Below are 25,312 nucleotides of genomic sequence, written 5' to 3'. Positions count from 1 at the left end.
GGGCCAGTGGATCTGAATTGCATCTGTAGCCAGTGTTCTAATAGGGAATTTCTTCTTCCCCTTTCCCTCTTAGCAGATTCTTGGCTATTCCTTGTAGCTGTGCGCCTGCCTGTACCTCGAATTTCTCTTTATCTTCTGTGCAGTGAGTGGTAGGACTAACCGACTTTCACTTAGTACTGACATCCTTTCCCCATCCAAGAAGGTCAACTCCCATGGCAGACACTGACTAATACGCCCTTGTCACCTCTGAGATGCTACTGTGACTTACCAAGAAATGTGGGATTTCCTTGTTTGAAATGTTTACATGCTTTTTCCTTGACATGTTGACCCTCTTATGCTAAAGAGGAGGCCAAGCACACAGTAATGTCTGAGATTAGCATCCACTGCTGCGCCTGGACATATCAGCAGTCAGGCTGTGGAGATGTGTGTCTATACTTGGCATCTGAGATTATTTCTACCCCAGTAAAAAAGAGATCATACTGTTCAGACTTACATGGCTTAGTGGGGATGTTAGCTTTTCACAACTATTATCTTCCACACTGCATGACATATATTCAAGAAACTTCATGTCATGACTGTGCCATTCATGTAAACTGAAGAAAGCACATGGACTTGTCAAATCAGAAGTGGGTAGTTACAAAGTTAAACTTAGTAATTAATAAGGCATGTAAAGATTTTAGCCCAAAGGCAAGACTCAAGGCCTCAAAGCTCAAGGATGCTCTTGATTGACAGAAAGCTCAGGATATAGATTTCCTGTGTCTTCATGAGCCTAAACTCACCAGTTGCTTTTTTGTAGTGAAAGGATGGATTGCTATTCTACCTCCCTAAAGTACCAGGTAAAGCAGTTGGCTTGCACTGAAGAACCACAATGTATGCGTGTGCTGTTTGTAGAATTCCTCTTCTGCACTCATTCATCACCATCACATGTTTCCATGATACACCCATTGAGATGCAGAAATGTGAGCCTTGAAGAGAAAGGCACAGTACCATAGGCAGTAACTAAGGGGATTCTCATTAGTGTGCTCATGATTGAGTTTTTGAATATATTTTTCTTCCTTGATTCTGTAAAATTCTGTAGGCTAAGGCTTCTACACCATTAGACTGAGCATCCTCTACTCCCCAACTCAACTTCATTTCGATTGTATTCTTCATGGTGTTGGCAGAAGGAGTTTCTTGTCTGCCCTTGGGCTATGAAACAACACATACAACAGATATATCCATCCTTCATCCCCAAACCAGCCTGCAGCTTCCCAGCCGCAAAGAGCAGCTTAGAGGCATGTAGGAATGCAGGGCCTGGCTCAGAGTATCACCCGTCCCACCGAGGTCTGCTCTCATGCAAAATAAGAAACAAAACAGGGCAAGAAGACTGAGGGTGATGCCATTTTCCAGGAGGCCTCTGTGGCCTGTGCATTTTCTCTTTTGTGAGGTCACTGTCTCCTCTCTCAATACTTATCATTGAATCTTGCCTTCTCAAGGATCTGCAGTTCTCCGGGTTTGAGTGGACTTTGGCCGCCTGCTGAGTGGTGCCTTTTATAACCCTCAGGTGGATGTTCACCTAGAAGAACCAGTCTGAAAGTCAACAGAGCTTTAACAAACAATTCTCTTGTTTTGCAGAGAGAGGATGCAAGCCATGGAGAAGCAGATTGCCAGTCTAACTGGCCTTGTGCAGTCTGCGCTTTTTAAAGGGCCCATTACAAGTAGTAGCAAAGAGGCATCTAGGTAAAAAAAGAAGCAAGCCATGCAGCGGAAAAAATAATTCAGCCCGCTTCTCTTTAATCATTGCAGCCATTCATTCAGTGAAATTTGTTTCCTCATGATCATTTAGGGCTGACATGTTTACATCTTTATAAATTATGGTGTGGGGGCTGTTTTTTTCTGGGGGTGGGGGGTTTCTTCCTGGTAATTCTTGGACAAAGGTAACACTTTGGCCCAAGAAGGGTCGGAGGGCTTCCCAGTGCATGTGGCTTCATGGACCACTCGCTGAACAGTGCGTGTTACTTCCATCCATGCTCGTCCACAGCCATCATCTGAAAATCACTGTGTCCAGCTGCATCCTTCCTGTGTCAGCACACACCTGGGAAGCCTTCTCCATCACTGGCAGCCCCGGAGCTGATGTCAAACACCTCCATTGCTTAATCCATCATCGCTAAATCTTAAGAATAGACCGGTCAAGGAAAGTTGGTGGCACTTTGAAAACTCTAGAGTTGACTCTTTTTCTTATTGTCTTTTTTTATTCAGTGAGAAAATGATGAAAGCCACAGCCAGCAGGAACCAAGCAGATGGTGCCGGTGAGTGTTCCCAGGAGCTCTGGAGGTCATGAGTTTCAGTTCTGGCTGGCTTCACAAGTACCAAGTGTTTCTCTAAGTATGATTTCAGAGGCATCCTGAAGAACCCCCATATCTACAGCAGCTTCCTGCAGTGTGGAAATTACCTTTATTAGCCAATTATCCACATCACGATCATCACATGACTTTACCTCCATGTGTAGATTGAATATGGCCAATGTAAAACATGGTATTGGCTGCTTATAACTTAGAATCCACAGAAAAGTTGAAAATGTATGTGTGTTGAATATGAAGAATTAGGGATTATCCAACAGGGCTTGCATCCCCCTGGAAAGGTGACTGGGGGTACCCAGGGTACCTAGAATTTATCGAAGGGAAAGCAGTAAGGATCCTTCTTGGTAGGAGCAAATCAGATGTCTCTTAAGTATGACATGAAGCCATTGGGAGATTCCACTCTGGGGAAGGATGTTAGCCTGGGTGTAGAATGGGAATAGACAAGAGCGACTGGGAATAAGTAACTACTTATAGAAGTCTAGACAGGAAGAGGGAAGGAATGTGTGTGAGTTAGGACTTTACTTCTAAATGCTGACATTCTTCTGAAGGAGGACTGAGTCTTGTCACTAACAGACTTTCAGGTGTCACACCGCTCTGTGTGGTGAGAACCGGATCCTATGGTCCCCAGGCCGGCCTCTCTGCAGACTGTGTATGCTGTCTTCCTGCTCGCTGGGTTAGAAACAGATCAGGGCAGGAGTGTGCTCACATGCTGAGGCGCTACAGAAGCCAACAGCCAGTTGTAGGAAACCCCTAATTTGGGGGAAACCACATAGTCTACTTTCATGCAGCCCAGGAATGTGGATAGGATTAAGGAATGTAGATTTAACCTCCCTGCCCCCCCCCACCCTCCCCGGACTGCCACCCCTACCTTTGATGAGGCTGAGCACAGCTTAGCACTCTCAGTCTTATGAGATGTTTCTGAAGCCTTCAGGAATAGAAATCAATCTGTGATTGATTTAGTTATTTCATAGAAATCACTAAACTTGTCTAAGTTTGCTTTGGGGATATTAATTCACTCATTTCCTTATTTATTATGAACTTAAAGGGGATAAGATGAAACTAGTAAACACTAAAGCCTTCAATCCCTCCGAAATCCACTCTGGAAAGGATGAGCATCCCGTATGTCATCCTGATCAATGTGCACATGAGGGTTTGTAAGCTTTGACACCGTCGTGATGTCTGGAGTGTAGTAAATAAAGAAAGGCTTCAAGAGTGCTTTCTGTGTGCCTGGCGCTGTTCATGCATTAGCCCACGGCTGTCCATCCCCAATGGCAGTGTCATCTTTGTTTCCTTGCTGCAGATTAAGGAAACAGAATACACAGCCACACGCTGGGACACACAGGTCGTAGCCCTACTCTTACATCTCACCCTGTCGTGCTGTGATATCCCAATCCCTTGAAAGATGACACCAGTTGTTTGATTTCTTCACTTTGCAGTCATTGCAAATGCCATTACTGAGCAAGGAGAAAGAAGCAAGTGTAGTTTCTTTGGCTGTGTTTCCAAGTGTGTGGTCACTAATTCTGGGGGACAGATGGTGGCAGTGGCCTTGTGTTTTCTGAAAAGCCTAGGAGATTGGCAATGCCATTGGCAATGTGAGTGATTTTTCAGTCCCGTGTCTGTGCCTAGTTTGGTCTTTCTCCTTCTAATGAATGTGTGAAGGCTAGACGGTACCCACGGGGGTTTAGTTGCCATAGCAGCCTGTACAGTACACAAAGTATATTATTCTTCCATAATCCTAGGAAGTAAACTATAAGACAAGCAGTGTCATCCCTGTGTATAGACAAATAACAGACTTATATAGAAGCCAAGGAATTCATTTGGGCAAAGGTCAAGCAACAGAACTGAAATCCAGCCTTTCTGGTCAAATTGGAAATGTGTAGTTTATTTTAGACATGAGGGAGCTGACAGTATCTCCCACTTCCGTTAAACATTTTAGTGTTTCAGCTAATGCACCTAGCCGTATGAGGAAGTCAGTGCTGTTCATATCTTATATGGAGAGAGATAGACTTGCAGTAAGTTGAGATGCTCAGAGTTCCCCTAGCTAATGACAGTCAGTCTTCTTAAACCTCACTCCAGTGTTAGTTCTAGCACAACAAGGAATATTAATTTCACATCACACACACACTTAAGATTCCTACTGAGATCTAACCAGGTGCCAGAGAAGGCTCTCAGTGGGTAAAGGCACTCGGACAAGCGTGCTGATAACTATCCCCATAGCCCACAGAAGCCAGAAGGAAGAGACCAAACTTCAGAATGTGCTGTGACCTGTGCCTACATGCTATGTTATATGTACTCAAACTTGCCAACACATACATCATGATGATAGTGATGACAACAGTGGTGATTTTAAGACGTAGCAGACCAAAATCAGTTACCTGGAGTAGACTCAGTGTAGTTTTTCAGTATACAGAAAGAAGTAAGGTTCTGGGGACAAACTGTATGTTGTCTCTTACTACTAGACTCAGCAAGAAACTGAATGTGACTACCCATCTGGTGTGTCACATACCAACTCCAGGTCTTGAGGCTCCAGTGTGAGTGGGTGCTTATTTGGAGTCCCCAGCAACTAGGTCCTCTCTATCGTCAGTCTGCATCTCAGGGCCTTTACTATAGATCCCTCCAAGCTGTTGGGTCACCCCCAGTGCTGTGGACTTGCTGAGATTTTAGATGGAGACAGAGAAGATGGTCCTTCACATTATTCTTTTCAGAAAACTAGCTAACTTCGTTAGCCTGCGGAGTAGCACCAATACCCACTTAAGCAAGTACAGAGAGAACACGGTTAAGTTACTTTCTTGTTTGAGGTCACACGTGGGAACATGGATCATGAAAGTGGCTTCCAGTTTCTGGCCTGAGTAATGAAATGACCTTGGCTCACTTCATTCAGTGGGTGTTGACCTTGGCTGAAATCGAATGGAAAGAGACAAAGTAGTGTGGGGAGGCGAGCGGGATCTGCTTGCAGGGAAGGCTGGTGGTGATGTGAGGCTGTTCTGTCTGTGGCTCCAAAGATAAATGTAGGCTGGGGGGTTGGGGGAGGCTGAGAAGGTGGCAGAGGAGAATGGGGTTGCCCTGAGAACAGAAGACACCCAGGTCTCAAAGGCTGGATTTAGAGAAGCATCTGACAACCAGGGAGGGGTAGAGAGAGATGAAGGCAAGGGGTGGACGTTTCGGTGTGACAGGAAAGAGAGAAGTGGCTGACAGACAACACCGACTAATGGTGTGCTGAATGAAGACATGCTCCCCAGAGAGTCCCCAACTGATCACTCCAGCACTGGCCACTATTGTGAGCAACCGGTTCAGTGTATCGGTAGGACTAAAACCCATGGTGGAACCAGAGGTTCTTGATAAAGATGCATTTGTAAACAACTTTAGGTTCCATTACGAAACTGATTTTTGAAAATGTGTATTGGAAGCCTGTTGTCAGCTTTCAGCTGTAACAAAAAAAGCATGCGGACCGGAGTCAGCCACCTCTAAGAGTTGGCTCAGCAGGTAAAGGTGCTAGTTACTCAAACAGCACAACTGAAGTTGGATCCCAGAGCCCACTGAAACGTGGAAGGAGGAAACTGACATGCACACGCACACATGCATGTAGGCACACGTGCAAACATAAGCAAGTACGATTGGTGAGCAAGGGCCAGGGGTGTGTATAAGGACTGGGCCTTCATCTAAGTGAGGCGCTGGCAGAGCGGGCTGACTAGCAGGGTGTCCTTCTTCACCAGAGAGACCTCATGGTTCCATTTCCTGTCTGGCTGATATATAGTGTGGTGTTGAGAATATTATCATGCCTACACACATGCCCTCGTACCTGCTGACATGCAGATCTTGGCTGATTCTGAAGGGACAACTTGAAACTGAGAGCTGTTCCCACCAGGACATCTGACCTTGGAAGACACTGAGTTGGTTATGACATGCTACCACAGTGAGATGTCAGTGGGCATCTTTTCCCTCTGCACCCCCTCTCAGTAGCTGCCCAGATGGCAGATGCTGACTTTTCTGAGGATGGCTTTGATTTGTGCGGAAGGGGAAGGGACATGGAGACATTGCTCAAGTTTTGACTGGAGACAGGGTGAATAACCATCAAGTCCATAGGACTCCCCAGAAGTGCTGACCTTTTGGGGTTCTTTGGACAGTCAGCCTAGCGTGAAAAACTTGCTGTGCCACCAGCTCTGCAGCCCAGTTGTTGACCCACAACAGAAAGACAGGCCCCCAGTAGTAACCACTCCAAGGTGTGTGAGTCAGTGACAAGGCTGTGTTCTGCAAGGCCAGCCTGGTTCTTCACAAAGCTCCCAGGGGAGGGAATGGGGGAGGAAGAGAGAGAAAGACTGTCTGTGTGGTGTGTGTGTGTCTATATCTGTGTGTATCAGTCTGTCTTCATGTATGTTTGTAGGTGTGTGTGTGTGTGTGTGTTTGTGTGTGTTGTGTGTCAGTCTGTCTCTTGCTCATATGTGTCTATGTCTGTGTCTGTCTTTGTGTGTGTGTGTGTAGGTGTGTGTATGTATATATCTCTCTTGCTCATATATATCTGTGTGTGGTATGTGTTGGTGTGTGTGTGTGTGTGTGTGTGTGTGTAAGAGTGTGTTTGCTTGTGTATGATTCTGTTTTGTGGGTGTGTATTTGTAGGTGTGTGTGTGTGAAAGGCTGTGTTTGCTTGTGTATGATTCTGTTTTGTGGGTGTGTACTTGTAGTTGTGTGTATGAAAGGCTGTGTTTGTTTGTGTATGATTCTGTTTCTGGGTGTGTATTTGTAGGTGTGTGTGTGTATCTATCTGTCTCTTACACACAGGTGTCTGTGTGTGTGTGTGTGTGTGTGTGTGTGTGTGTGAAAGAGAGAGAGACAGACAGACAGACAGACAAACACACACAGACAGATTCAGCATTTACTTGTATTCTCTTTAAAAGGCCAAACCATAGTCCACACTCTTTAAACCTTGCTGACCCTGTATGTCATTGTCAGCTCAGGCCCCTCCTGAATGGGCCCATGAAATGTGTGATCCTTGTGTAGGATGACCTGAAGAGTCTGTGGCAGCTGGGGAACATCTGAGGAGCATTTGCTTTCTCCAGAAGCCTCTTCCATGACAGAAAGAGCCTAGTGGCTCAGAGTGCTCCACCACACCTTTCCCTAACCTAGACATTTCTTCCCGTTGCCCTTTTGCCTTCTCTCCTAAAGAATCCTTAAGTGAAGCCGTGTTTTCTTACTATAGGTGATAATATACAGAAGCCTTCTTTTAATTTTAGAAGCCCTTGAGGATTTAGCCCAGAGTACACTTTTTTTTTATTAGTTTACCATCTCTGAGTCCAGCATGTTCTGTGTCTGTGTGCCACCAGGGGCTGATCACACCGCATACCCTATGGAGGCCCAGAAATTAAGTTTTCCCCTACTCTAGAGGGACAGATATATGCTACCCAGGTTTTTAAAATCTAAAACTTAGCAATAAGAATACTGGAATACCAGCATCCAGAAATACTGTGAATACTTTGTTCTGTATACTTCTCAACTTTTTAAAAGCCCTTTGTGTTTAAAGAGAGAGGAGGGAGGTGGAGGAGTCTGCATTGGGGGGTTGGAGAGGGAGGGGGGAATACAGGGGGTCCAGCAGCAGCCCAGAGGTTTAAGTCCTTAACATGGCGTCATCTGTGAACACTGCTCTGCCATCCCATGGCAGTAAACTTTCTAGAAAGTGAGGGTTACAGACTTTGTCCCTCAGCACTCTGTGGCCGATAGCTTCCGTGACATTTTTCTTAATTGGTTTCCAGTATTCTGAGTAGAGATAGGCCGCATAGCTTAGGTCTGCATTCTATGGCTTCTGATGCTTTTTGTGTTTATTTTTTTCTCGTAGGAACAGCCCATGTTTCTGCAGGGAAGAGTCCGGGCACTGTGGAGTCCTCACTGCCTCCGGGCCAACCCCTGCCTGCCGGAACCTCGCCCATCCACACGAGCCTGATTGACATGAGGAGGAACGTGGCTGAACTCAGACTCCAACTCCAGCAGATGAGGCAGCTCCAGGTACTCCTCACAGATGTGTCCCCTGTCACTGTGGCTCTAGGTCTGATTTCTCTGCAACCCCATCCCCCATCTCCACCCAAGCTTCAGCTTCCCCGGGCTCCTACTTCCTATAAGAGCTAACTGGAGGGGCCACACATATGGTCAGGATGGCACACGTTTCTTGTTTACCTGGAAGCCTGGCCTAGAACCTTCCACTATAACTAAAGCCAGTGTATGACAACTTCTAGCAGTAAGTGCAAGCTTTCTCCCAGCCATGGCTGACAGCCCTCAGTGTTGTGAGACCAATCCCTCCTGAGGAAAAAGCCCCCCTCCTCCACAAACAACTGCGGTGTCTTTAGAACTGTGAGTTTAGCAGAGCAGATGGATTCATGAGGGTGAAAGAAAGCTACTGTGGATGATTTGCTGAGAAAAAAGTCTGCACTTTATTTGGGCAGTATGTTCCAGATGTCCCTTCTCCTTTTCATTACTGAGGAAGGTATGAGCTATAGGGAGTCAAAGGGAAGGCAAAAATAACCCTTTCTGTGCCAGATTTTAATCAGCAAACACTGTCAGTCTGACAAAACAGGATAGCCCATTTCCTGGCCTCGTCCTAAGGAGTTGGGAGACACAGCATAGCATGAGGTCACATGTTTGTCCAGGGTACCACTTCACCTTCCCCACCTTTGGCTGGGGTTTGGACACTGAGGACGCAGTCCCAGCTTGGCCTTCGTGGGGACATCTCCCTGACCTCCTTTAAGGAGCTCATAATCTAAATAGTGTTAAACACACCCCAGAACAGGGCCAGCCACATAGGCCAAGATCCTCTATGGCCCGAGGAAGTAATGTGCAAATGGCGAGGTACAGGCAGGAGAGGACTGTGAACCACAGTTCCTTCTGCATCCCAGTGGCATGGACCCAACATGCTTCACCACCTAACTAAGATAACAGTGGGAGACCGGGAGAGCAGCTAGGCCCAGAGTCACACTCATGCCGGTAATTCCAGCCCTTGGAGGCTGAGGCAGGAAGACCATGAGCTTGAGGCCAGCCTGTTTTGCATAATGAGATACCATCTTAAAATTCACCTCTTTGTGGCAAAAATGAAGTGTAAAATGAGGGTGGCTGGCTCGGAAGACCTCCTTTGAGCCTCAAGGTACACGGTGCCCACACGGCTTAGTGCTCAGACACCCACCATGCACCCTGCTTTGTCTCACTGTCCTAGACACCTGGGACATTAGGTGCATGTTTATTTAAATCACCTCTCAATTGTGGCATCTGTGAAAGTCTGTCTTGGAGAGACTTATTGTCTTGCAATTTTTTTTCATTTTATGTATATGTGGAGGAGTGTGTGTGTGTGTGTGTGTGTGTGTGTGTGTGTTACAAAGGCCAGTGTGTTACAAAGACCCGTGCGTGCAGAGGCCAGATGGGCTTCTTCCTCTATTACTGTTCAACTTAACACTGAACCGGAAGCCTGCTGTTTCAGCTGGGCTAGCTGATTACTTAGCTCCTGGGAACCACTGTCTCTGTCTTCCAAAGCTGAGACAATAGCTGCGCCATTTTATATAGGGGTGCTAAAGATTCAAGTCCAGGTCCTGGTGCTAGAACACATGCAAGTACTTACTCTTACCCATTGAGTCATCTCTCGGCAAAGGTGATGAGGATGGGAGGGAGAGAAAGAAGGAGGAGATGGGGCGGGGACTGAGAAAAAGGAGAAGGGGCCGATGGGAATGAGAAAGAGTGAATTGATTTTTCAATAAAGTGGAGTGTCTCAGTTGATGGTTAGAATGACAAAGTAGAATGTCTTTAATACTGGTAACAAAGGGACAAATGAAGCGGGCTAAGGAAATCCGCCTTCTTCAAAAGCGGTTTATGGGCATTCAATTCCGGCCGGCTCTACCTTGTAGATGGACTCCATGTTTCTAGATGTTCTCAGCACTCACTGATCTGTCTGATGTAAACCAGCTCCACTGTCGAGTGTTAAAAAGAATTAAAACTCAACTGTTTGGCCTCTCACAGCCAAAGGACAGGTATTTAGGTCAGACATCACCTGTCACCTCCCAGTTTCTTTCCTGGTTTGTCCGGAGTCTCCCCCTCTGAACACTGCAGCTGCCCTTCAGCGCCACCTGCTGGCTATTTGGAAATGGGCTCCACTCCCTCACCCCCACCCCCAAATGGAAGCTGTCATTTCTCCAAAATGAGCAGCTGTTGGTTTCGAGACATGCGTGGTGTTGCTTTAGCCTGAGCATAACATTTGTGTCAGATGTTTCATAAGCATTTGAGACATTTTTACTCTGGGTATGGCGTTGTTAGCTGTGACAGACCCGTGGATGGTACATGGCTTTGGTTCTGGGATGGTTGGTAGAGATCTCCTGTCACCTGCTGCCCCTGTCAACCTTGAACCTACACCAGCACAGTGTAAAACTGTCACTTTCTTAACGAGGCAGTTCTTGGCCAAGGTTTAGCAGTCCATTCTAGCCCTTTGGGTTTCTTTATCCCTCTAGAACTGTTCTACCTCCTTGGCTCTCTGCAGGAGTTCAGGGCAGTGAGCGGTGTGCTGCTGAGCTTAGAAATGTTAGTAGTTTCCACAGCAGACACGAAGGGGAGCTGAGCGTTTTGCTTCTTTACCTGGCTGCTGTGAGCCTCACATCTCCACCCAGATGGTTGTGTTTTCTGTGACCCAGGCTTCCCTCCTTCACAAACGCCTGTCTTCCCAGCCAGAGAGGTCTTCTTAATACAAGAACAATTGAGAATAATTAAGCTGGGGTAACACAAATTCTCCGTCAGTACCTGTATTATCCTATACATAATATGAAATGCAGACCCAGAGCAATTATGAGTCTACGGATAGAGCTATCATTGGAGAGACATACAGAACTCTCTCGAAGAGTCTCAAAAGAACCAGAATTGAATTAGAAATTTAAATGTTCTTTGAGCTGTGTTATAAAATAGTGAAACCGAATGAACTCCTTTGTATTTGGCAGCCTGCTCCAGTAATTACATAATTAAATCATTGGAAAGCCCTAGACTATACCAGATCATCGTATGTGAACATTTTATTTCCAGAGTGATGGATTCTTCAAAGGAATAAAAATGTGAAGCAGACACAAGGGGTGCTTAGATGGGGACACTGATGTCATATGAGTCTCTGTCCTGTTTCACACAAATTATCAGTAGACAAGGCATTGCCATAGTTAGGGTTTTATTGCTATGTAGAGGCACCATGACCACAACAACTCTTAATAAGGAAAACATACTTGGGGCTGGCTTACATCTCAGAGGTTTAGGCCATTTTTTATCATAACAGGAAGCAAGGTGACATGCAGCCAGACATGGTGCTAGAGAGGTAGCTACATCTGGACCAGCAGACAGAAGGAAGAAAGAGTGAGACCCTGGGCCTGGCTTGAGCATCTGAGACCTTGAAGCCCAACCCAGTGAAACGTGTCCTCCAGCAAGGCCACACCTCCTATAGTGCTACTCCCTGTGAGCCAATGGGGCCATTTCTTTCAAACCAGCACAGACATGTTCCACCCACACTGCCCATTAGAGACACTTTGGATCCCTCACAAGAGTACATCTACTGAGTCACCCTGCCAGAATCTGACGTCATTGGTATGGACTGCCAGGTAAGCTAGGGATTTTAGACTATTCCATGGTAAGAAGTACTGCTCTTAGGTTATGATGAATGCTCAATCCAGTAAGATCCATGCTGGGAGCAGTCAGCTGTCACAAGTGCCAAAGGGAATGGGAATGAGTACCACTCTGTAAGGCCATTAGTAGGTGATAACTTAAACGACCCCAAACCATGCCCCCTCCTCTCACCTGCTGGTCAGCTGTACTCTCTGCTCCGTCAGATTTGCTGTAAGCCACAAGCCAATGGGACAGTTACACTGTTGTGTTCTCAGGCCCAGGTAACCTGGCAACAAAAAACTTAGCAACTCAGCAGATGTTTTCTTCACAAGTTGATGTACTTCATCCGTTACTTTTCCTGAGATGCTTATAAATAAAAATCCATATTTTTTTTTCTAATAGTGAATAGTTTTTTTTTCCTGCAGAATGCCCCAGTATATAGACTTATTTTTTCCCCTAAGAAAATTCCAGACCCACAAATGTGGCCATGCGTCTGTGCCTCTCTGAGTTGGGGAGAGAGATGCATTTCTGGAAGAAAACAAGTTCTGCAGAGACCACAGTTAGGAATTCACCCAAATCAAAAGAATGGAAACATTTTACTGTTCCAATTCATACATTCCCTCACTTCTTGGCCCTTTATCTCTTAATTGGGTTTTCTGATAAGTTAAAAAAAAAAAAAAAAAAAAAAAAAAAAGATCAGGTTATTCTGAACTTAGAGTTACCTTTTTAAGAATTTTGAGAAGCTGATATTTTTTTCCTGCTGAGGGAGGATCAACATTGAAGAAGATTCAGCAGTATACAGAGCTCTAGGATCTGCCCTTATGTAATTCACAGTTACCAAGCGGCAGTCAGAGCTGAGACAGGACTACCTAAGATGGCGAGACAACACCCAAACAACATGTGTCCATGACCAGGCATTGTTTATTTTGTTCCCTGAAGCTTTGGGGAGGTCTTACATGGGTGGGTAAGGGTTATGCTAAGGTCTGGTTTTCATTCCCAAACTCCCTGGTTTGTGGTCTAACCACTGCTTGGTGTTACTGGTACAGTACAGCATCTGGCCTCTTTTGCTAGCTAGCCATGTTGTCAAGACTGGTTTCACCTAGTGAGCCAGGGTGAGCGTGGGAGGTATGGGCTAGTTTGAGGTAGGTAGATTTTGATTTAAACAGTTTCCTACATTATTCATAAAGTGGACATGGATAACTCACTTGGCCCAATTAAAGACTGAATGGCCAAGAACATTCTAAGTACACTTGTAAAAACGTCAAGGGCATTTCCAATAAATTGTGTTTGAGCTAAGAGGGAGTGGCTGAATTCCACTCACCAGCCCGCTGTTGACAGCTAGAGAACTGGAAACTATTGTGAACACGAACATGAATTCTGGACCTGGGTTGGTCAGAAAAAGAATCACAACACAGGAGGTGAATCGTACCATCTGCTCAGAAGAACTTTCCAGATGTAATGCAGAAACTCAAGCAGTCCTGGAATCATCTTGTTTGGCAAAGGAGATAAAAGCAAGTTTAGAGAGCTTATGGGATGGAGTGCCAAAGAGAAGTCTCCATATAGAAAGAACTAAGTTAATCTGTGGACCAGGTATTGAGTAATAAGCCAAGCATGTGTATCATGAACAGACCTGTGAGGCAGGCAAAGACCATGTGGGTAAACCAGCAAGCCAAAATCTTCCTAGAGACCACCCAGGCCTGGAGGAGTTAAAGTTTTGACAAACAAGAGTGAAGAGGCCATATTGGATACCTCAGCATGAAGTACAGACTAGGAAAGGACTATGCTCCGGTGTTTGGATTAAACCTGCCCAAATGTGAAGATTACCCTAGATTCTCCCTCCAAATGCTTTACAAAGTATTCTCTCAATAACAAAATGAACCTCACATAACTGGCCTTTCAGAGAAGACCCAAATTAGGAGGAGGAAAACGAGGAAGAAGGAGAAGGAGAAAAAGAAGGAGAAGAAGAAGATCTAATATTTTATGCCTAACATGCAATCAAAAACAGTTAAACATGAGTAATGGTGAAAAATACAATGTATGAAAACTCAGCCAATAGAAGCCAACCGGAAGTGATGGAGGTAAAGCAAAGACTTCCAAGAGCACTGAGATGACTCTCAAAGATTTAGAAGAAAGCATGAGCCAGTGCTACAAGAAATTATGGGTAGAAAAAAATATGTAAGTGGAGTTTTTGATAGTTAAAACACACACACAGTAGGGCTGGAAAGATGGTTCAGTGGTTAAGAGCAATGGCTGCTTTTCCAAAGATCCCACATTCAATTCCCAGCCACCACATGTCAGCTCACAACTGTTTGTAACCCCAGTTCCAGGAGATGGCACACCTTCACACAGACATGCATGAAGGCCCTCACAGCAATACTTCCTATTTTGGGATAGACATGTTAGCATCTACTGCTAATGAGCCCACAGTATTATTTGAGCTTGTTTCATTGTGGGGTGTAAGCAGGAGGGTTGTCGCAGAGGGCTGTGTCCTAGGTCATGGCACAGTGATACCAACCCTCTTTTCATGAACCCTTGACTGTGACACTATCCTTGGTGGTAAAACACATCCACCCAGAAAGTTTAAAAAAAAAATTCTGGGGCTGGAGAGATGGCTCAGTGGTTATGAGCACTGTTTGCTCTTCCAGAGGTCCTGAGTTCAAATCCCAGCAACCACATGGTGGCTCACAACCATCCTTAATGAGATCGAATGCCCTCTTCTGGTGTGTCTGAAGACAGCTACAGTGCACTTAATATATAATAAATAAATCTTTTATATAAAAAAAAAAATCCTGACATGCAGTTTACATCTCAAAGCAGTTAATCCGTTTTTTTCTCTCACTAATACCCAGACATCCATAAAACCTTTACAACTTTTTTAATCATTTACTTCTCTGTGTCTTATGTATCCTGCTCCATTCACTGTGCCTCCCCATCATGGCAGAGTCCCGTGGCACTTGAATTCAAGTCCAGCTTTTCATAGAAGGCAGTGCTGCTGTTTATGTTTCGCTGACCTCCATAAACAGTACCACCCGTAGACCTGCTCAGCCAGGCTGAGCCCAAGGTTCACTCCCAATTCAACCACTTAGAGGATGGTTCTGGATTTTTCCACTGCTCCTGCTATCAGTTCTCGGTGTGGCTGCTTACGTTCATTTATTCAAAAGATGTTATTGGATCCTCTTCCTAGGGCAGAAATTAGCAATAGGAGAGAAGGAGGTAGAAGTAGAAGGTTCAAGGTCGCTGTGGCAGAAAGGAACTCAGTGAGTCAGACCGAAGGATGCTGGTGTGGCCAGGAAAGTACAGACAGCAGAGGAAGTTTGTGTCTGCTATTGGACTGACTGACCCTAGAAGGAACATTAGCAAAGCCATGTGAACATGACTGTGAGTCATAGAAGTCATCAAGAATGGTACGCTTCTATGGGGCTCTCATCCTTTCTTATCAACACTCATGGAAACCAGTCATAGCCCGTAGCCATAATCTCTTCGGCCAGTACTCGTGACGCAGAATCATGCAGGAACTGGAACCCAGTGGCACCTCTGCATGTGACCCAGCTCACTCTATGCTTCCGTAACGAAGATCACAATGAGGCTTTGAATGAGCGGTGAGGTGAGACCTTGTAGTGGAGAAGGGTCCAGAAACCAACGCAAACCACGGAATGTGGCTGCAGCGTTACTGGGGACTTAGGGAGGGTGGAATGACTAAACCGCAGTTGCTGCTGAAGACGATCAAGGTCGCTTTGTGTACATATGAAAGCCTAGCATCCTGCCCCGAGGATGCAAGTGTTGGTAAGCACCTTCTGAAGAGTAGCTTCAAACTTGCACGCTCTTTGCTCCATGTGGTGAGAGACCAGTGAGCTTTAGAAACCTTATGGAAATCATGAGCTTACATACGAATGCGGCCTTTGTCAAATCCAGTGAAATTAGTAAATTCCCAAGAGCCTTTGTCTCTTCTGGACTCATTATCATTGGCACCATCAATACTGAGTGTCACAAGGTAAGGAGCTCTGGTTCCATGCTACTGAGACAAACCAGAGAGTGCAGAATTCCCACCCAGCCAATGGTTGCTGAGGATTCACCAGAACCTCAGAGTAGCCCTGCCAAGGAGAGCAGACCCCACATCAGAAGAGGAAAGTGAAATGGAGAGCAAGAACGTCTAACAAGTGTCTGTGGGTAAGAAGGACTGAGGGCACTTGGATCTCTTGGCTTCCAATGCTAGTGCTCCGTGAAATCATGTCTGTGAGAGTTTGTGCTGGTGTGTGTGTGTGTGTGAATGCGTGTGTGTGCAACAGTAGCCAAAGACTACATTTTTTTATAGGACAGAAACTGAAGTTCGGCTGTGAGTTGCCTGCTAAAACTCAGCTGTTCTTCGAGGAAGCAATCCTATATACAGCCCTTGCTTTCCTCTCTTTCTTACTGAAATGAAGATTCAGCTGTGGGTTTTCTCTGCGCCCACTTCTGAACACTGCAGGGCATTCAGGCTTCGTGATGGCAGGCAGGCGAAGCCAATGGAGGCTGATTTCTTTTGTTCAACAGCTGCAGAACCAGGAGATTCTGAGGGCGATGATGAAGAAGGCTGAGCTGGAAATCAGTAGCAAAGTGAAGGAGACCATGAAGAGACTGGAGGACCCGGTGCAACGCCAGCGCACCCTGGTGGAGCAAGAGAGACAGAAGTACCTCCATGAAGAGGAGAGGATTGTGAAAAGGCTGCGGTGAGTGCCTATCACCCGGAGGAGAGACACTATCTCTGCTCACATGGTGCCCTCCTTAGCTGGTATTTTTCTCCCTCTCTTTAGTGAGCACTTCCTATGTATGTCAGAGATCTGCCGAGCCTGGTATCTGCTATTCCAAGTGTCCCTCCTTTAAGGAGCCTGGGAAACTCAACAGTCCCGGTGACAATATGTTTCTGGACCAGGAAAGTGTGAGGCATCCTTAGAGAACCACATGGGTGGGAGTTGGCAGGAGAACTGGGTATGTGACACTGACAGCATCTCGTGATTGAACTGTGTCGTGATGCCTTCTATAGACTGTGCCCCTGCTTTGGAGACCCGCTTGGTACCTGTCTGAGCTGGGCTTGCAAAGACTAAGATCATGGGAACCCACAGTAGAACCAGAGAGCCGACTCCAGAAAGTTGTCCTCTGACCTCTGCATGTGTGCCCCTGCATACGCAGTCACACGTCATATACACACAGCACTAATGTAAAATGTATGGAATACATCTTTAATATAAGTATTTCTTTTACCTTCAATATGATAACTGGGTGGGTCAGTATGGCAGGACAGTGGGCGTTAGGCAAGATGAGTAGCTCAGGGCTTCTGAGAAGCAATTCCTGCTCTTTGCTCACCCACCCCTGGCCCTCCCCCTTTCCCTCTAAACTCCAGAAAAGAAATGCTCTCCCTTTGTAGAACCTGGTAGGTTTGGGTCCTCCAAGCATTAGGATAGAGAAGTAATAGTAGGGTTTAAAAGAACAGAGAAAAATCGAGTCAGGATCTTTCCTGGTTTTCTACATGTGAAATAACAGGCTTCTAATTAGAGTCAGACTAAGTTCACTTTAACAAACAATATGCTTCTTTTAACAAAGGCAGAATGAAAAGCAGCTTAAGGCCATGCTGAAATCCGGAGCCCCCATGAGTGTCTGATGTCTTGTTGAGCAAAGCTTACATATTTCAAAAGCCCATTGATGACTTTCAAAAGACAGTCTGCATTCATTTCAACTGCACTGTCTCCTTTTAAATCTTTGAATTAATAACAGTGCCCTTCGGGGCTTTAACAGGAGTCCGGAGCACATGAGTTGGCAGGATGGGGGTGTCAGAGGTTCCCTGCTGCCCAGAAGCGGGGAGTGCAATCTGGGGATCTTAGGGTCACAGGGCTATGACGAACCGGAGGCAGATTGTGCAAGAGAAACTAAAATAGGATTCCATTTGGATGGAGTGTAGTGGCTTTGGGTCAGGTAGCATCTCCTTGGAGTACTATTTGCAGACTGACCAGTGTGTGGGTGGTCGAAGGAACTGGGATATCTCTAGGGTCACTTAGCTTGAAAGGGTTTCATCAAAGCTCGAAGGTATGCAGGAGACTGTGCTTGGTCTACTAGGAAGTTTCCCTCACCACTGGGCCATATTTAGAGGTCTGGTAAGGATCGGTCCAGCTCCACCTCAAGGAACAGCAGCGGTATGTGTCTGCGGATATGTTCACAGAATACCAGGCGTGCTTAACCAGTGCAGGCACAGAGGAGGTATGCCATCCTTTCTTCTGAGATTTCTGTATCAGAATGGCTGGCATCACCAAATACTTCCTCTCCCTGTTTAGAAGAGGGCAATGTGCCATGTATGGCTTTCATCCTTGTTGAAAGTGTGCCCCTGTCCTGCACTGCCTTAGCTCCCTCTCACTCATGTAGAGGGAAGGGCCATCCTCTACTCCACTGAGGCTCCAGAACCTAAGTTGCCGTTCACTTACTGCCACCTAGTGGTCATGCATTTCTCAGCACCCTGTCCTTAAAGGCTTCCTCTTGGAATTGCAGACAACTTGAAAGGATGCAAACATATGGATTAGTAAAGAGGCCTGGGCAGATTGTTTTTGTGGTTTCAAGTGGAAGAATGTAACTTGGCTGTGTTTGAATTAGTATCTGTTCTCCTCTCTCCCTCTCTCTCTCTCTCTCTTCTCTCTCTCTCTCTCTCTCTCTCTCTCTCTCTCTCTCTCTCTCTCTCTCTCTCTCCCTCCCTCCCTCTCTTCCTCTACCCCTCTGTCCCTCTATCACTCCCTTCAGAAATTAGATCTCTAAGTGTTTAGTCATAAGAAGAGAGAAGAGAGGCCGCCATTATCAATGGGACAATGGGATATACTAGAAGTTATCCTTTAGGGAATTTTGAGGGCAGTTTTATTCTTTTTCCCAGGGATATTTGGCAATGTCAAGGGACATTCACATATGTCACAAATTACTGGAATTTGGGATTGCTTGCTATTGGTACTATTGTAGAGGCCAGGGATGCAGCTAAAAATCCTTCAGTGCACTAGACAGTCCTGAACTAAAGAAGTTATCTGGTTCAAAATGTCAGGTACCCAAGTTGAGAAACCCAGTTGTCTCAAGTGAGCCAGCACACTTCACTACAGTACTGGCTCCTGACCCCCATGCTACACCCCTGTCCACTACAGTACTGGCTCCTGCCCCCTATGCCACCCCCTGTTCACTATAGTACTGGCTCCTGCCCCCCACCCCCTATACCCTCCATCTCCGGTACTTTATTCCCTCTGTCTTCCTCTCCCTGCTCACCAAGTGTACAGCTTGTTCTCTTGGCTGTCCAGAATACAGTTGAAAATTAAGAATGTCTTCCACAAGTGTCCCACTGCCACCACTAACCAACTTGAGCCGCAAATGACAGTCACAGAGAGCTCTCCTGTTGCTACCTTACACATCCATGCAACATTCCAAAGCAAACTGCTGTGGACTGTGTTTTCACCTCTTCCTTGGAAGCTTAAGATAGGGCTGAGACACAGCAGAAAAGAGGGAGCACCCTGCACCTCTCCTTTCTGAGACCCTCCATAGGGAGCACCCTCTTTCTGACTCTCTCCATAGGGAGCACCCTGCTCCTCTCCTTTCTGACACTCTCCATAGGGAGCACCCTGCTCCTGCTCCTCGCCTTTCTGACACTCTCCATAGGGAGCACCGTGCTCCTGCTCCTCTCCTTTCTGACACTCTCCATAGGGAGCACCCTGCTCCTGCTCCTCTCCTTTCTGACACTCTCCATAGGGAGTACCCTGATCCTGCGCCTCTCCTATCTGACTCTCTCCATAGGGAGCACCCTGCTCCTGCTCCTCTCCTTTCTGACACTCTCCATAGGGAGCACCGTGCTCCTGCGCCTCTCCTATCTGACACTCTCCATAGGGAGCACCCTGCTCCTGCTCCTCTCCTTTCTGAGACCATCCGTGCTCAGTTCCATATGCTCTCTGCCTCCCCACAGTGAGCTGGAGGACTTTGTTGAGGACTTGAAGAAGGACTCTTCCTCCGCTGGCAGAGTGGTGACCCTGAAAGATGTGGAGGATGGGGCTTTCCTCCTTCGACAAGTGGGAGAAGCTGTGGCCACTCTCAAAGGTAAGCCTTCTGCCAGAAGTGTGTTGCTTGGAATGTTTAAGAAGCTTTCACATAGGGACTTGCCATCCCATTTTACTTGGGAGGCTGAGGCAGGAGGATCCCTTAAACTCAATTGAGACCAGACTGGAGAAACAGTGAGACCTTGTTTCAAATAAACATGTAAACAAATAAACAATCCTTCAGATAGTGAAAGGTTCATTCAAGACTTCTTAGACGACCTTTATAAAGCATGCTGAAGATGGAAACTAAACAATACAACTAAAACTTTCTATTCTGTTTTTACTGAGCTTACACACATACCAAACTGTCGGAAACAACCTTAACTTCCAGTTACCTTATCCATAGTGTGGAGGGAATGGACCCAGGGGGCTCTGATCTTACCCAAGGTCCCTTGGTTTCACCCTCTGTGCTTCACCCCACTGCCTCTTGACTTGTGTAAGCATGCTTCTTCTCTGTGCTACCCAAGGTCACAGGACTAAGGTGGGCATGGTTACTCTGCCTTCCTGTTCTATAAATCACTACTGGTTTGGCCTGTAGGAGAATTTCCAACCTTGCAAAATAAGATGCGTGCTGTCCTGCGCATAGAAGTCGAGGCGGTGAGGTTCCTGAAGGAAGAGCCACACAAGCTGGACAGTCTCCTGAAGCGTGTGAGGAGCATGACAGATGTCCTGACGATGTTGCGGAGGTGATGTCACTGCTGTGGTACTTACTGATTGGGTGGCTTGGAGGAAAGAGGCACTCAAAGGCTGGTGCCCAAGTCATGGGCTCTGAGAGCCTATTAGCATCATCATGACTGTCACTCCTTATTTCTGTTATCCTAAGGACTTGAGGAACCACTTCAGCCCCCAAACAATTGTCGCAATGTGGCTTGAGGGTATAATTCCTCAGCATAGACTTTTGCATTGGCTCCATCCTAGGCCTTTAAATTGCTAGGCATGTGTTGGGTTTCAATGATAGCGTATGCACCTAGATTTGATCCTATTGCTATAAAGACTTAAAAATAAATTTAAAAATAAAGTTAAATAAGTAAATAGGGTTTTTTAAACCAACACGTGTTTTGTTTTGTAAGAGTTTATAGATGAGAACAAATTAAAATAGTCTATTAGCCTCACACACATACACACACATACACACCACACAAACACATACACACACACATACACACACACCACACACATACACACTACACACACACACCCCTCCACACACCACACACACACAACACACACATACATACCACACACACACACACACCACACCACACACATACCACATACACACCACACACACACACCCCACACACACACACCACACATACACACATACACACTACACACACTCACACATACACACCCCCCACACATACCACACACACACAACCCACACATCCATACCACACATACCACACACACACACACACCACACACACACACACACCCCCCACACACACCACACACACATACACACCCCTCCACACATACCACACACACACAACCCACACATCCATACCACACATACCACACACACACACACGCCACACATACACCCCCCACACACACACACAGGGTGGGGGGAGGCAGGGAGAAAGAGCACTCAGGAACAGGGAGTTTCCAGGCAAAATATGTCAGAAACTTTTGTAAGAGTTTTATTCCCTGGCTACAATTACTCTGGCCCAGTGGTTCTCAACCTTTGGGAGTCAGACGACCCTTTGACAGGAGTCATATATCAAATTTCCTGCATATCAAGTATTTACATAACAATTCATTACAGTAGCAGAACAATTTTATGTTTGGTGAGTCACCATAATGTGAGGAACTGTATCAAAGGGTCGCAGCATTATGAAGGTTGGAAACCACTGCTCTGTCATATTTAGAAGAGAATTATATTAGCATGCAGTTAACTTTAAGATAGATAAGATGAATTCCTAATCTTAAGAAGCATATTTGATCTAGCAGTAACCAATCCCAACAAATAACTCTCCAAAGCAGGTGTGTGGTCACCTGCAGAAATCCAGACACCGAAGCAGTTTGAAGTCCACACAGAGCATCCAGGAAGGAGATGTGGCCACTCTTTCCCAAATGCCTTTCATTTTCACATGTCAAGTGACCTTTTTCTTCCACAACAGTAAAGATGGGTGAAAGTACTTCCTTCAGATTTTGTCCATATGTTATAGTCCTTGAAGCCTTGAAGGCAGCCTCATTAAAGGAAAGCAGTAGGTTGTAGGGAGCAATGTCTCTTCTCTCTGGAAAACAGTTACAGGATGTTCTTATACACAACACTGACAGTCAGGATTTGTCTTAAAACCAGTGAAGACCAGAGCTTGAAGAAGCTGGGATCAAATGTGTTGACTATTCAAAGACTCAGAGTTTAAAGTAGCCTATACTAGGTTAAAAGAGATAGAGACAGAGATAGAGATAGAGAGGGGGGGAGAGAGGGGGGATGTGAGTAGCAGAGGAAAGTTGTAGAATTCGGAGTCTTGTTCAAATCAGAAAAAAAAAAAAGAAAGAACATTCTAGTAAGAAGAGAATGTAAACCTAATTAAAATGTAGGGATCAAGGCCACTATTTGATATTTCCCAGTGTATAACTTTACAGTATTAACCATAACACGTACTCCCCATACAAGGCACTTTCTTATTCGTTTGTTTGTTTTTCTAGAAAGGGTTTCTCTGTGTAGCTCTGGATGTCTTGGAACTCATTCTGTAGACCAGGCCAGCCTTGAACTCAGAGATTGGCCTACTTCTTCCTTCTTAGTGCCATCTAGGCCCGGCGAAACAAAGGTGCCATTTTTACAGCCGTCAATACATTATACTGAAGTACCCAAGACTCAAAAATGTCAGTGTCTGTCTCTTGAATTCCACAACATGTTAGAAGTGATACAAACACAGGGGTGTCTCCCTCCAAAGACCATTGTGTTTTCAACTGCAGCCTATGTGAGAATGAACACATTGCTTTGAATGTCTCCCAGAGAGTCAGGCAAGGCAGTAAGTACATACTTGTGATCCCAGCCCTCAGCAGGGATCACAAGTACAAGGTCAGCATGAGCTACACAGACTGTCCCTCAGAAACCCACGCACACGGCTATAAATTAGTTGTAGAACACTTGTGCAGCATGGTCATGGTTCTGAGTACCATCAAAACAAAGGAGGATGGGGTCTAAACACAGCTTCATTTAGAGTCACAGTTGGCTTTGAATTCGAAAGTTTGTTGAGTCCACTTAAAGGGAAAGAGCAACAAGGTGGCATGCAAACTGACAAGTCTCACAGCCCAAGAAGAACTGGGAGGCTCCTAGAAGCTTCTGAGTGAGAACTGGGTGTATTTAGGGACATCCCAGGCCAAGGTCAAGTGGAGGAGTTTCTAGATGTGTGTTCGCTTCTACTTACCACCACCAATGAGGGGCTAGTCTCAGTCCGGATGCAACAGCATTGCCATAAAATAAAGAGACTATCTCTTGGGGCTGACCCATGTAATACCAGGTACATCCACAAGATGCAAGATGTGGCTAATTTCATACACACACACACACACACACACACACACACACACAAGCATCTTTTGAAGAAAGAACTACATGGTTTTGGAAGGTTGTCAGGGTAACTAACCCTCAGCCCTGAACTGCTCCTGACTGCTTCTTTGTTTTCGTCTGAACTGGTACTGAGGCATGACACTCAGGTATGCCCCAGAGAGAGCGCGGAGGGAGAGTCACTTTCGTTTAACACCCCTATGCATGACTTTTCCTAGGCATGTCACTGACGGGCTCCTGAAAGGTGCCGATGCAGCCCAGGCCGCACAGTATGTCGCCATGGAGAAGGCCACAGCTGCAGAGGTCCTGAAGCATCAGGAAGAGACCGCTCACACTCCTGGGCAGCCCCTCCACTGTAGCACCGGAAGCCCTGGCGATGCGAAGTCAGAAGTGGTACCCCTATCCGCCATGACAGTTCACCATGTACAGAGCTCGCCCGTGGTCATACAACCCTCCCAGCACTCCTCAGCCTTGATGAACCCGGCCCAGAACTTACCTGGAGGGACCGGACCCCATACAGCCAGCCCCACAGCAACCACACCAGAAGTAACTTCTGCACCACAATCGGCTCCAGCCCCCCAGTCTCCTCAGAACCCAATGAATGGTTCCTCCATGCAGAGCTTGTTCATTGAGGAAATCCACAGTGTGAGTGCCAAGAACAGGGCAGTGTCCATTGAGGTAGAGTCTTCTTTCCATTTCTCACAACCCTATAAGCATGGTTCTTTCCCGCACGAAATTTATATTCTGATTGTTGTATATTTACATACCAATGTATGTATATTGTGTGTGTGTGTGTGTGTGTGTGTGAAATAGGACTGTGTGTTCACATGAATACAATATGAATCAAAGATACAGTTTGACTAAAGATAACTTTTTATAGATATTTAAGATTTTGTTGTTGTTTGTTTTTAGATTTTTGAGGAAACAGAATATAGTAGTAGGGTTCAAGGAAAGGTCCTCAGATATGTGAAGATGACCCCTAACCTTGAGGACAGTGGGTCAGTGGTGTGCTGGTAAATGTTGAACATCCAGCTCTCAAAGAGAAAGACCTAACAGGAAGTATCTGCCAGCACCCATGGGTGCAGATCTGGGGGCTGGCGTGCTCAGCTGAGATGGCTGAGTATGGGTTTACAGAGCAATAGTGCAGTGAGTCTTCTGAGCCAGTGAGCCCTAAGCCACTGTGAGAGAGGCTTGGAGAGGGTTTGCCTCCATCCTGAAAGTCGTAGAATCTGAGTAAACAAGGAAGGTTCTGTCTTAGTGTGCTTTCTATTGCTGTGATGACCAAAAGCAACTTGGGGAGGGGAGAACTTACTTGGCTTCTAGTTCCTCGATCACAGTCTACTAAAGGAACCCAAGAAAAGGGCTCAAAGCAAAGTCCTGGAGGCAGAAGCTGATGCAGAGAGCATGGAGGGGCACTGCTTACTGGCTTGCTCCACCTGCTTTCTTACACATCCCAGAACCACAGCCCGCAGTGGGCTGAACCTTCCACTATCTGATAAATTAAGAAAATGTCCTGCTGATTTGCCTATACACAATCTTAGGGAGACATTTTCTCAATTGAGGGTCCTCTTCCCAGAGAACAAGTTGACCAAAAAACTAACCAGGAAAGGACTTGAGGGGGGGCAAACAATGCTAGAGAAGGAGGGCTATGAATAAACCAGCTTACTGAAGACACAGAATAATGCATCAAACGGGCTGACGTTGATCTGGGAGCACTTGAGGACTAGTGTGAAGTCCCTGGGGAAGTTTTCAGAGGACACAGAAGGTCCGAC

The 25,312-nt window shown here is 46.0% G+C and overlaps 1 protein-coding gene across 16 annotated transcripts in view; it reads left to right on the top strand.

Moving 5' to 3' along the window:
* KIAA1217 overlaps window positions 1-25,312 on the top strand; it is a 281,476-nt gene that overhangs the window by 236,967 nt on the left and 19,197 nt on the right. For 10 of the 16 annotated variants that reach the window (XM_080918244.1, XM_080918239.1, XM_080918237.1 and 7 more), the window contains 7 exons: window positions 1,615-1,719; window positions 2,239-2,288; window positions 8,167-8,333; window positions 16,467-16,642; window positions 19,888-20,018; window positions 20,556-20,703; window positions 23,759-24,218. In XM_080918244.1, the coding sequence (XP_080774370.1) occupies window positions 1,615-1,719; window positions 2,239-2,288; window positions 8,167-8,333; window positions 16,467-16,642; window positions 19,888-20,018; window positions 20,556-20,703; window positions 23,759-24,218 (1,237 nt within the window). The remainder of the gene's footprint in view (window positions 1-1,614; window positions 1,720-2,238; window positions 2,289-8,166; window positions 8,334-16,466; window positions 16,643-19,887; window positions 20,019-20,555; window positions 20,704-23,758; window positions 24,219-25,312) is intronic. The other 6 variants (XM_080918242.1, XM_080918235.1, XM_080918241.1 and 3 more) reach the window with 3 other exon arrangements.

Source organism: Micromys minutus (genome assembly GCF_963924665.1).
Source record: "Micromys minutus genome assembly, chromosome: 6".
Taxonomy (NCBI): domain Eukaryota; kingdom Metazoa; phylum Chordata; class Mammalia; order Rodentia; family Muridae; genus Micromys; species Micromys minutus.
The sequence above is the reverse complement of the archived record's forward strand: the minus strand, read 5'-3'. Positions and strand labels throughout refer to the sequence as shown.